Source organism: Podarcis pityusensis (genome assembly GCF_964106645.2).
Source record: "Podarcis pityusensis genome assembly, chromosome: Z".
In the NCBI taxonomy this organism is placed as follows: domain Eukaryota; kingdom Metazoa; phylum Chordata; class Lepidosauria; order Squamata; family Lacertidae; genus Podarcis; species Podarcis pityusensis.
In genome coordinates this window covers 14451443-14464486 of record NC_138044.1, presented here as the reverse complement: position 1 = coordinate 14464486, position 13044 = coordinate 14451443, and the positions used below count along the sequence as shown (strand labels likewise).

The 13044-nt window shown below is 42.9% G+C and overlaps 1 protein-coding gene across 9 annotated transcripts in view; it reads right to left on the bottom strand.

Annotated features, from left to right (window-relative positions):
- NTNG2 (netrin G2) overlaps nucleotides 1-13044 on the bottom strand; it is a 121784-nt gene that overhangs the window by 58160 nt on the left and 50580 nt on the right. For all 9 annotated transcript variants that reach the window (XM_080990620.1, XM_080990623.1, XM_080990622.1 and 6 more), the window contains exon 3: nucleotides 10501-11141. In XM_080990620.1, coding sequence (XP_080846746.1) covers nucleotides 10501-11141 — 641 coding nt within the window. The remainder of the gene's footprint in view (nucleotides 1-10500; nucleotides 11142-13044) is intronic.

Sequence of the window (13044 nt, the reverse complement as noted above, 5' to 3'; positions counted from 1 at the left end):
AAACTAATGTAAATAAAACAAAAACAGCTACAAAAAGTTAAAACAGAGTATGGAGTCCTCTATTAAAGGTAGTTTTTAACCCTTAACATGCACAGAAGGTAGTAGCGCATTCCAGCTCTCACCTGGGATCTTTGTTTCTCCTTTCCATGTCTCCCACTAGAGTCCCCCCATCAAACATCTACTACCCCAATGCATTTACAATCTCTGGATCATAATAAAGGCCCCAGGCAAAGAAGAAAGGAAGGGGAAAGAACAAGAGAAACAAGGATAAGAAAAGGAAGAAGAAAGGAAAAAGAGAGAGAAAAGAAACAAAGAAAAATTCTGATTTTCACCTTCCAGTTACATTTTTTAAAAATACATTCACTCCATGATAACATCCATCTTCTCCACTTTCTGTTAAACAATATTTCTTTTAAATCCAAGTGTCTCAGAATAATTCATAACTTTTCCACAAAAATTCCAAGAGCGGATCCTAAATTATTATTATTAGTTGTAAATGTCAACTGTGTTTTTACTTTAATATCAGTAATTCCCTCCAGTAATGCCTCCAGTAATTCCCACAACCATGTCTCCATCTTGAGTAAATTCTTCCATCTGTGCCCATGTTAAAATCACATATTGAAATAATATTCCATAATTCTTTTCTTGTTATATATCCTTTAATTCACACCCAGTTCAGTATATTCAGTTTCCATTTCCTGTTGTATTTCCATTTTCTGTTGTGTATAGTATTCCAATATCCTCTAGGATTGAACCTTCCATTTCTTCCAATCTTTTTCCAGGGAGTATACCATAAATTTAGTGACATCATTCTCCAAATTCACTTCAGATCGTATGCACAGTGCTTTCTCTCTGCTAGAACTAAAGAAGAGCCAGGACGGAAATTTTTCCAAAATATTTTTCTCTCTCAGCTCTATCGATGCCAAATCCAGGTGACTCTTCATGTCTCCATTTATGGTTTTATCTTGCCCTTCTTCTCCAAACCCTTGTATGAAAGGCATTTCCATTTTACCATCTGCTTTCTCCAATTTTGCCATTTCATCATCCAGTCCTGCCAGCTTTTCATCAATCTTGCCTGAAGTTTCAATGTCATCGACAGTTCCGTTTTTCAGTTCAAGTCTCTCTGATTTATTTTCTTTCCCCCTTCATCAAACGTTGATCTGGTCATTTTTAATTGTTCAGTCATCAACAGCCAAGCAATACCAACAGTCACTGGTAGCTCCAAAGATACCTTCGCCATACTGGATGTTTATATGTCTCAACTCTACCTTAAGATTTTCACCTTAAGATCACAGTCAAAACAAGATTCTTTCCCACAGAGGATGTAATGGCCAAATTACTTTTAGTTTCTCAGCAATATTTTTGTTTTCAAAAGAGGAAAAAGAAACAAATATGTTTCACACTGAGAATTCCCTCATTCATTTAATCTTTATGGTCAACCATAAATCAGGATTTTTGCTTTGCTTTAGACACTCTCTTCTTAAAGACAGAAAGCAGCCTTACAAGTTTTCCAACTGTGAGTTTTCATCAGTAGGCAGAGAAATTACAGGAAATTAGAGAGAAGTTACAGCTTATCTTGTCCAAAAAATGTTTAAGTAAGAGATGCAAACCTTATACCTATGAAGGGTTCTTATGTGGTCTTTGAATGCAAACCAGCTTGTTTTAGTCCCATCTAAGCCCCCAGGCACAGACAGCAGAAAACAGTTTTGATCAGAGCATTTGAGATTACTCCCTCAAATACTCTTTCCCCCCAGAGTCATTTGATAGCCAGACCTTCTTCTGACTACCATCAATCACCACGTCATTATCTTCTGCCAGTGGAGAGCAACAGAAAGACAGTCATCCCACCATTTTCTCCCCAGAAGTCTCCCCTCACCTTTTGAAGATGGGGACAACATTTGCCCGCCTCCAGTCTGCAGGGACCTCACCCATTCTCCAAGAATTCTAAAAGATTATAGAGGCTGTGAGATTATATCTGCCAGATCCTTTAGTACTCTTGAGGGCAGCTCATTGGACTCTGGAGATTTGAATTCATTTAAAGTAGCTCACTGTTCCTTACCACCTCTTTTCCTATCTTGGGTGGCAGCTCCCTCCTTGCATCATTTATTCTGTCATCACAGGTTGGGCACTGCTTTCCTTTTGGGTGAAGGCAAAGGCAAAGTAAGTATTGAGCAGTTCTGCCTTCTCTCCATCTTATCTACACAGAGGACCTACTACTTGCTTGTTATTACTCTTGTTTCAAACACAGCCAAACATCTTTCATTAATAGACCTCCCTTACTTCCCAAAAGGACTTGGGTGGAGGTTGGGACAGGACAGGTTGCAATCCATCAGGTGGAGTAAGAGTAGGTGGTGAGCCAAAATACAGCTACATCAGATTGCATTGGCTCTCAGACCTCCTAAATTAATGGACACAGTTTGCCCGGAATGTGTGGTCATGCAGGGGAAACTATTGGACTCAGATAGATCACACTTGAAGTCAGATAAGGTGGAGGGGGACTTGTCTGAGGAGAAAGTCATTACTGTGAAGTCTCAACCTAGACGATTTACTACTTCTGTTTTTATGGCCTTGCTTGCTAAGGCCAGACACATGTTACAGTTAAATGAGGAAAAGCCAGTGAACTCTACTGAACATTCAGCCCTTGGGGGCATTGGAGCTTCTGAGGCTTTTCCCTCTGCTAATCACAAACTCATTACCATTCCATTCTCAAAAGCCTTTGATGAGATTTGGGGTGCATAATGGAATATCCCTAGTAAGGCTAAGCTGTCTTCTAAGGGAGTTAAGAAACACTACCTCTTTGCAGATAGGATTATGAACAGTCTAAAGAATCCAGTGGTGGATCCTCCAACAGCTGCCCTAGCATCTTCTTCCATTATTCTATCAGATGTAGGGTTGCCATATTTCAAAATGTGAAAATCCAGACACAAACGTTATTTTGGCAAAGTTGTTGAGCTTTCTTTTATGGCTTATGCATCTGAGCTTGCAGATATGCAATATGCACCTCATTCCCTAGTTTCCTCCATGGTAGCTGGCAGGAATGTTTCATTACGCCAGTGGGCAGTGGATGCTGCTACTCAGTCTCGTCTCGTGACCTTGCCTTTCTTTGGTGCTAAACTGTTAGGGGAGTCTTTGGAACCCAATTGGTGGAAACCAAGGACAAGAAAAAGTATTTTTTGAGGAAAGAAAAAGAGTTTGGATTTGATATCCCGCTTTATCACTACCCTAAGAAGTCTCAATGTGGCTAACATTCTCCTTTCCCTTCCTCCCCCATAACAAACACTCTGTGAGATGAGTGAGGCTGAAAGATTTCAGAGAAGTGTGACTAGCCCAAGGTCACCCAGCAGCTGCATGTGGAGGAGCAGGGAAGCGAACCCGGTTCACCAGATTACAAGTCCACTGCTCTTAACCACTACACCACACTGGCTCTCTTGGAAACCAACAGTTTTCCAAGAATAGGGGATTTGCACCCTTCAAAAACTGTTGGGGTGGGCAGGATAAGGGAGGTTGGCATTTGTCTTTCTTTAAGCCTGGAAATTTGTCATCCGCCTTTCAAAAAAATCAGAGGGGAGGAAACAAAGGTGCTTCTTCCTGACTTAGACCCTAGTGTTGCTTCTCTTCCAGTGGGAGTGAGTCTACTGGCTTTTGAACACCTTTGGGAGAGGGTAACTTTGGATCAGTAAGTTCTCAAAACAGTTGCTCAAGGCTATGCTCTAGAGTTTGTTTCCTGTCTTCACAAATTCTTTGTTGCAATGCTTCACGCTCCAGAGAAACACTTGGAAGTTTAGGGCAGAGATAAAGGTAAAGGTAAAGGTAAAGGGGACCCCTGACCATTAGGTCCAGTCGTGACCGACTCTGGGATTGCGGCGCTCATCTTGCTTTGCTGGCCGAGGGAGCCAGCGTGCAGCTTCCGGGTCATGTGACCTGCATGACTAAGCCACTTCTGGCAAACCAGAGCAGCACACAGAAACGCCGTTTGCCTTCCCGCTGGAGTGCTACCTATTTATCTACTTGCACTTTGATGTGCTTTTGAACTGCTAGGTTGGCAGGAGCTGGGACCGAGCAACGGGAGCTCACCCCGTCACAGGGATTCGAACCGCCGACCTTCTGATCGGCAAGTCCTAGGCTCTGTGGTTTAACCCACAGTGCCACCTGCATCCCATCAAACCTGTCAATCCTTCAGAGAGGAAGTCAGGGGTTTAATAAATTTATTTCTTAAGGTCAAAGAAAAATGGAGATACCAGGACCATTTTGGACCTCAAATGGTTAAACAAATACATCCTGAAGTAACATTTCAAGATGGAGACTCATGACAGCACTAGGAAAGAGAAATTGCATGATCTCTCTTGACCTTTCTGAGGCCTGTCTTCAACACTGGTACTAGCACTGTTGAGTGGATTGAATTTGATTAGTGCCTTGTTCCTACCAGCACAGCATTTCATACGATAGGTTAAAATACCTAGGTGTTATGTGGCAGGCAATCACAGTATGGCACTTGTAACCACATGGTGAAATGGATATGTACTGATCTCCAACCACATGGCCCTCCCCTCCACAACCATTTTGGGATTTGGGGGAAGTAGAGGAGTGGTAACACTGAGCACAGAAAACCCAGTGAAATTGAATCAAGTTTAGAGAAAGGCAGTGAAGCTGGTCATGAGCATGGAAAGCAAATCAGCCATCTCTGCAGTTTTTCCCCCCTTTCCACCTTACTTTGCTTCTTTTTGGCTTGAGGTCGAAACACAACATATGGTATGGAACAGGGAGGCGGAAAAATAAAAAAAGAATTTGGTAGAAAAGCAAAAAGCTACACAAGGGAATTAAACTTCACAAATAACCTCATTGAAAGAGAATTTTCAAGTTGGAAGGGATCTGGGAGGTCAAGTCCTGACGTTGCCAATGTAGCAACATGCTCCCCCATGCCCTCCCATGGTAACCACCAAGGCTCTCCCAATTTTTCAAAAAGAGGTTTTTTGTGGTTGGTGCTTCTTCTTTTCGTTGGTAGGTTGGGAGGGGCTGCTTTTTTTGAAGGGAGGCTCTGTGTTTTGTTTGGGTTTTGGGTGTGTAGATGTTTTACCTATTAGGGAGTTAGGAGCACTGTCAGTTTTTCTCTTCACTGTCCACGAGAGATTCTGAGATTCCCCCTGAGCAGGAACTGCTTTGCAGGAAGCAGCTGAAAAATCCCTGGCAGGTGCTTAAATCCTTCCACTCAAGGGGGACCCAACACATCCTGAAGCAATTTTGTCCCACTGTCAAACACCTCATCCTTAGGACATTTATTCTAACATTTAGCCTAAATCTGCTATCCTCCAGGTTCTACCAGGTTCTAGTCCTGCCCTCTGGAGCAATGAAGAACAATCTGCCTGGATGTTCAGCATGACCAAGTGATAAAGAATTGTCTCTTCTGTTGTAGTACCCAGCTAATGGAAGCATCTCCTCTCTAAAATATGGCAGTGCTCTAAGGCTTATTAGGCAGCTACATGGAAGCACTAAGGATGATTAGTCAATTAATCACTATTGCAAAGCAAATAGAAGGAAGGAATGTGAGGCATTTTCTGTATCTTGCAGCTGAAGAGATAAACTGTCTTCCAATAGAAGCAACTTGCAGGCTGAGTTGCTGGCAAAAATTGAACTGGGTAAGCCTTTTCCATGGGACGCAGGTGGCGCTGTGGGTTAAACCACAGAGCCTAGGACTTGCCGATCAGAAGGTCGGCGGTTTAAATCCCTGCGACGGGGTGAGCTCCCGTTGCTCGGTCCCTGCTCCTGCCAACCTAGCAGTTCAAAAGCACATCAAAGTGCAAGTAGGTAAATAGGTACCGCTCCGGCGGGAAGGTAAACGGCGTTTCTGTGCGCTGCTCTGGTTTGCCAGAAGCGGCTTAGTCATGCTGGCCACATGACCCGAAAGCTGTACGCCGGCTCCCTCGGCCAATAAAGTGAGATGAGCGCCGTAACCCCAGAGTCAGCCACGACTGGACCTAATGGTCAGGGGTTGCTTTACTTTTACCTAAGCCTTTTCCAGTATAGAAATACAATTATGGGGAAAGTTTCCCCGTTGATCTGTCAGACATCTTATTACTTGTGTGTGGTTGCTGATTTACTTTTGGACCCTGTATTTCAGCACAGCAGTTTGCAACATTATGAATGTTTATTTTTACTTATTAATTCTTTTGCCAAGGATGAACTTTTTACAAATGAGAAAATAGTTTGATGAACTTGGACTGAACTAATTTGTTTTGTAAAAGTTCAAACTTTAACTGGAACTAGTTCCTTTTTAAAAACTGGACTTTCAAAGTAGTATACTGTATTTTACATGGTCCCTTGAGTCTCTGTTTCCAAAAGATGAAGAAAAGCAGACCAAAACCCTGCATGCTGGAGAGGCAAGAAGACCTTTGGAGGCCATGGTAGTCTATCAAGTAGCATCATCTCCCCACAGAAGCAAACAACATGCCCATTGAGCATTCTCAATACTCATTTTCTCCAGCTAGGTGCAGAGCTCAAGACTTCCATCTCCTTTGCTGGCTACACTGCACCTGCCAAACTGTTTTTCTTCAAGTAGGTCAGGTGCACCCATTAAAATAGCTACCAACCAACAAGAGTCATCAATGCTTGTTTAAGCAAGCATCTTCTAGCCATTGATGCTCATATACTTATTTAAGCAAGCAACTTCTGGCCACTGGTGCCCATTAAAGAAATATGTTTCACTACTAACTCTTCAAAAGAAAAGATGAAAGGCCACTGACTCACTCAATATCTCTCACAGCAGGGATGGGGGGATCTGTGGCCCTCCAGATGATGTTAGACTCCAACTCTTATCAGCTCCCAGTCAGCATAGCCAATGCTCAGGGTGATGGGAGCTGCAAAACAACAACTAAAGCAGTGCTTCTCAAATTATATAGTGGCCCAGCAATTTTATTCCACAATGTGTTAGGGTCTGTCACCATATTTGATCTCTTAAGTGTCCCACCCAACCCAGGTAGTGGTGGAGTCGCCACAGATTGGCAGCCAATGGCTTGCAGACCATCAGAGGTGCATGGACCAGCACTTTGAGTAGCATGAACTAGAGGGCTGAAGGTTGCTTGGTACACAGTGAGGTCACATATTGCTTGTCTCAACCATCTCCCTACAAACTGAATCACATATAAATGCTTTAATGGTCGGAAATCAGAGCTGATTCAGAAGCGTCACACCTCAATCTCTTCACAGCACAGATGGGGTTTTCACCTTCCCTGCCTCCTATGTAAATGAATGTTGCTAAGTAGCTCAGTGACAGATCATCTGTCTTGCATGCAGGAGGCGCTAGGTTCAATTCCTGACATTTCCTGGTAGGTCTAGGAAAGACTCCCCCACTTGGAATCCTGGAAAACTGCTGCCAGTCAGTGTAGACAATACTGAGCTAGAAGGACAAGTGGTCTGACTCACTGTTATAAGGCAGCTTCTTATGCTCCTACAAAACATGGGGAGTGCATTCATGTTAGAATATGTTGAGAAGGTTGCACATGTCTGATGTTCTATACTTGTAGGAAGAAGTCTGCAGTAGCTGGGGTTGGGTGGGTTTGATGTCAGGAAAGGAAAAGCCCCTTTAGGTTGGCTCCTACAAATTACATTTTATATACATTTACCCAATGGAATAAATATGATGATGATGATGCCATAACTTGACTTTCATGGGGAGATTCTGACTTTGCATCCCAATCTAGAGCACAAAAAACACAGAGTTCCAAATGAAACCATCTCTCCTGGGGCAGTAATTTGATTCTGTAATTGTCTCCTGTCAGAGCAGCCTCCATCTGCATGCCTAAAGAATGGCTGTGTAGGGCTTGATGGGGTGTGTGTGCTCTGCCACACTAGCGGAGAGGAGAGGAGAGGAGGAAGAGGAAGAGGAAGAGGAAGAGGAAGAGGAAGAGAAGAGGCTCTGGAAAAGTAAGAGCTTAACTGTATGATGATCTTTCTAAACCACCCTTCATAAACAATAAACACAGCTTTCACTTGTCTCAAGTGTAGGGAAGGAAAGTATTGTGGTGTCAATCAGCCAAGGGGAACCTGTGACCCTACAGATGTTGTCAGAGTAATAATTTAGTAGTTCTTATAATAATATAAGATGGATAATAATATAAGATGTACCAGTAGTCCATCTAGCTCTGAAGACTTAACTTGGAACCTTCTGCATGTAAAACAGGGGCTCTAACAGTGAGCTACAACCCTTCTCCAAAGTTAAGAAACTAAGAAGCTGTTTTATACTGAGTCAGACCCATTGGTCCATCCAGCTCAATACTGTCCACACTGACAGGCAGCACTTCTCCAGAGTTTCAAGCAGGGATATCCCAGTCCTATCTTGAGATGCTGGGGATTGAATCTGGGGGCTCCTGTCTCCAAAGCATATGCTCTACCATTGAGCAACCTGCTGGAACCAACGAGCTCCTTTGCCAAACCATCTAGGTGGTGTAGAGTCTCTCTCTCTCTCTCTCTCTCTCTCTCTCTCTCTCTCTCACACACACACACACACACACACACACTTCCAACTGTGAGTTTCTCTGTTGAAGATGTCATCACCCTTAGTAGGGGTAGGGAAGAAATTCCATACAGTTGGCATTTTAATGTAAACCTATCTAATTCACACTTCCTAAAACAGTCCACAAGCCCAAACACAGCTCTCCTTTGACAATTACACCGCTCTGAATTCTATGATGCAGTTCTCCAAATAAATAATGCGTTAAAAAAAATGTGTGCATAAAAAGTGGGAAATGTGTGATATTAGGGGGAATTAGTATTAATTTACATTAGGAGAAACCGCATTCACAAAGGTATATACTAGGAGAAATGTGCTCTAAAATGTTGACAAATTTTCATGAGGAATTTGTGGGGTAGGGGGTAGCAAACAGATGCAGAAATGTGGGAAGCTGAACTTAAAATTGGAATAAACGAGAAACTGAGAGAAATTAAAGTAAACAGAATCTGTCCATTGTTACTATGCTTATTTTGCAGCATCACTGTCACAGACCAGTTTCTTGCATTTTGTTTCAAGCTACCCCCATGTGCATATATTTCTGCTGACTTAGGATAACACTCTGCGGATCTGTAGACAGTAGCTTACAGAAGCTTATGCCATAATTAATTGTTTAATTAATAAAACTAAATTGCATTTGCCACCTAACACTCATTCTGCACCTGTAAGCAATCGATCTCTTAGTGCGCAGCACCTACACATTGGAACTCCCTGCCTGTTGATGCCTTCTTCTTTTTAGCACCCGCTTAAAACATTGTTGTTAAGTGACAATATTGCTTAGTGAAGGATGTCATCCTAAGAGTGAATACTTTGAATAATTTTGGGGGGGATGTAATTGACAGACAGAAAATCATGTCCTTTTGATTGATTGATTAATTGATTGATTGATTGATTGATTGATTGTTTCTGTTTTTCTTTTATTCTTCTGTAACTTTTATCTGTAACTTTTATTCTTCTGTTATTTTTCTTTTCCTTCTTTCCTGTCTGTCTGTCTGTCTCTCTGTGTCCTCTGCTTTGGACCACTATTGTGATTGTACATACATGAAGGTGATAGGTGGTTGGGGCCTTGTGTGAGAGGCAGGGAAGGGAAGATCTCCCAGGGTGGAAAACTGGAAGAGGAAAGGTAAGCTAGTCCACCCTTTCCTGTGTGAGACAAGGGTTAAGATCTGAGAAAGAACTTTGTATTTTGTTTTCCTTCTCTTTTTCTGCTTTTGTTCTCATTCAGATTACTTTGTCTTTTATACTGCTGTATTATGAAATTTTAAAATATTTTTTATTGCCTAACCAGTTTTGTTAGGCAAACCTATCCAGAAATGTAGAAATTACATATATTTTATCTCTTCTTAGTTACTGTTGATTTTAATTATCATTTGAATGTGTCTAAATGCCTGTTTTTTAATGATAATATTAATGTTTTCTTTTTGTCTAATAAAATTGTAAGGCTGTTGTCATGCTAAAGTTCAATAGGTGGCCATGGCAACTTCAGCATGATGGGAGACCAGCAGGCAGGTGAGCAAGCAGCATGGGAAGCAAGTGCCTAGGCAAGCTGTTTAACAGAGTAGGGAGGCACTTCAGATAGTGGTCTGGAAAATTGCTCTTTGAAGCACACTAGAGCGCTGCATTTTGTTAAATAAATAAATAAATAAATACAGTGGTGCCTCAGGTTACAAACACCTCAGGTTACAAACACTTCGGGTTACAGACTCCGCTAACCCGGAAGTAGTACCTTGGGTTAAGAACTTTACCTCAGGATGAGAACAGAAATCGCACGCTGGCAGCCCGGCGGCAGTGGGAGGCCCCATTAGCTAAAGTGGTATCTCAGGTTAAGAACGGTTTCAGGTTAAGAACGGACCTCCAGAACGAATTAAGTTCGTAAAACAGAGGTACCACTTTAAATAAATTCTTCAGTAGCAACTATTCCTCTCCAAGAAAAGGTATGGAAAAGGAAGGAAGGAAGGAAGGAAGGAAGGAAGGAAGGAAGGAAATAGATCTCCTGTTACCTGCCCGTGACTTCAATGTTGGAGACAGCATAGAAGTACTTGAACAAATTCTCCCGCTGCACATAGGTGCCCCCTAGCGCTGGCCTCAGCAGCCGCAGCCGCAAGTCCGTCATGGTGAAGAAGTCCTTCAGCCCTTTGGCACTCTCTAGCCTGGTGTAAAGGTTGTCCATATTCTTGAGTTCTGGCCCAGCAAAAATGGCAAAGCGGTCCCTCACTTCAAAGCGTACATTCTTCTCTTTCTTGGAGCCCGGCCAGCGGGAATACTCATCTGTGCAGATGACCCTGTTGGCGCTGGTGGTGGAGAGGTTCCTGACCCTCCGTGCTTGCATGCCGAAGGTTTCGTTGCAATCATCTGCATAGTATTGATATGGGTGCCAAGTCCTCCCATTGTCCAAGGACTTTTCCAGGATCATCATTGTGGGACGTCCATACTCAAAAGTCACTATGATGTCATCAGTCAGCTCAATGCTCTTGTTCCAAGAAAGTGTGATGTTGGCCAGCAAAGGCTCCGGGTAACGGCTCCATGTCACACTCTGCCAGTATGTCGCCAGGCCTTCGTCTTCTTTGTCAAACATCAGCTTAGGTGGATGGGCCAGGTCAGGGTTGGATGCATCACACTCATCACACATATATGGGTTTTCCTGAAAGGACAACAAGAGTAACAAGAGAAGAAAGGGATGGCAAAGAGCAAGAACTAACAGGGGATTCATTTGGGATGGAGACATGCCTCAGTGATAGAGCATCTGCTTTGCATGCAGAAGGTCCCAGGTTCAATCCACTCAGCATCCCTTTCTTGATAGGGCTGGAAGAGACTCCCTGCCTCAAACTCTGAAGAGGTGATGTCAGTCAGTGTTGGTGATACTGTGCTAGATGTATCAGTGGCCTGACTCAGTGTAAGGCAGGTTCCTATGTTCCTATGCAGCTGCAGAGATGCAGAATGGCAGCCATTAAAAACCAAATCATTAGATACAAAAGGGCTTTTTACTGGAACATTGTCACCGTGATAGTTTTGGAAGGGAAACTACTGATCATGACTATTCTAAACTGAATAGGAACTTAGGAAGCTACATTAAAGAAAGCAAAAACATTGGTCCAATTTGCTCAATGTCATCATTGTCATTGTTTTCAGACAAGGGCCTTTTATAGATCTAACTGGAGACACCAGGGATTGAACTTTGGGCCTCTGGCATGCAAACATGTAGAAGGGCTGTAGCTCAGTAGCACAACACCTACTTAGCAAGCAGGTAGTCCCAGGTTCAATCCCAGCATCCCCAGGTAGGCTGGGAATGTCTCCTGCCTGGAACCTAGGAGAAGTACTGCCAGCAATAGTCTGAGCTAGATGGACAAATGGTCTGACTCAGTATAAGGGAGCTTCCTATGCTCCTAATGCTCTGTGATGAGTTACGAGCTCTTCCATAATGCTGTAAAAGGACAAGAAGCAAATACTTTTTAATAATCACATCGTCATCATCCTCACATCATCCTTCTAAGGAAGCAACACTGTGCCAAAACTTGAAAGAAAGGTAAGAGTTTTACAAATGATGTGAGTCATGCATGACTCCATACATCATGAAATGTCACCTCAATACAGTATATCCCTTCCTACATCATGGAACGAGTCAGAACTATTTCATTTCATCTCCAGCTTTCTCCTGCATTAGAATTTTTTTGTACTTTTGGAGATGTTATTCCTTTCCTCTAATAACCCTTCTGTGACCTTTGAAATGGAAGTTGACCTAAGTGTAAGGGATAACCCAAGAGAAGTCGCAATCAGAATAGATCCACCAAAATCAATGGACCCCATTATGTGTGGACTTACCATAAACATGATTTAAGTGGAAATCACCCAACAGGAGGATATGTCAGAATTTGCAGAAGAACATCCTCTGGACATGGGGGGTAAATCACCCATAATATCTATGAATGAATTCTATGGGAGTTTCTGGGAAGAAAAGGCTCCTTGGATCTGGTGGGTGTCCCTCTCCATGGATATAGAGGGTCTGCCTGCAGAGGCCTCCTTGTTGTAGTGCAAGCACCAAGTACAAGTCACTTTAGTTGGGCTGCTACTGTTCTGGCTCCCACTGAATGAACAGCTTGAACTTGGGTTACAGTTTCTGCTCAAAGCTTTAATGCTCAAATCATTATAGTACATAAGCAAGACAAAGGTCAAAGGTACAGTAGGTGCAATGCATGGCTAAGTGAGTTAAGTCATTGATCCAACAGTTGACATGCCCCTTGGGTTGCCCTGATGTAGGAGCTGGGCGGGCTTGGCTTTAGCATAGTAAGTAGGATGGGCGAGCAAATGGGAACTCCTTTTGATGGGCTGGGTCTGACGCCCCTCTGTACATGGAGGCTTGTCAGCTAGAGTTGATGGGAGGGGAGAGTCTAGCAGCATAGGTGGAACAGGAACTTTGGGCTGGATAATAATAATAATAATAATAACCCACCTGGCTGGGTTTCCCCAGCTATTCTGGGTGGCTTCCAACAAAGATTAAGAATACATTAAAATGTCACACATTGGCAAGGGTTGATCCAGTGATAGCC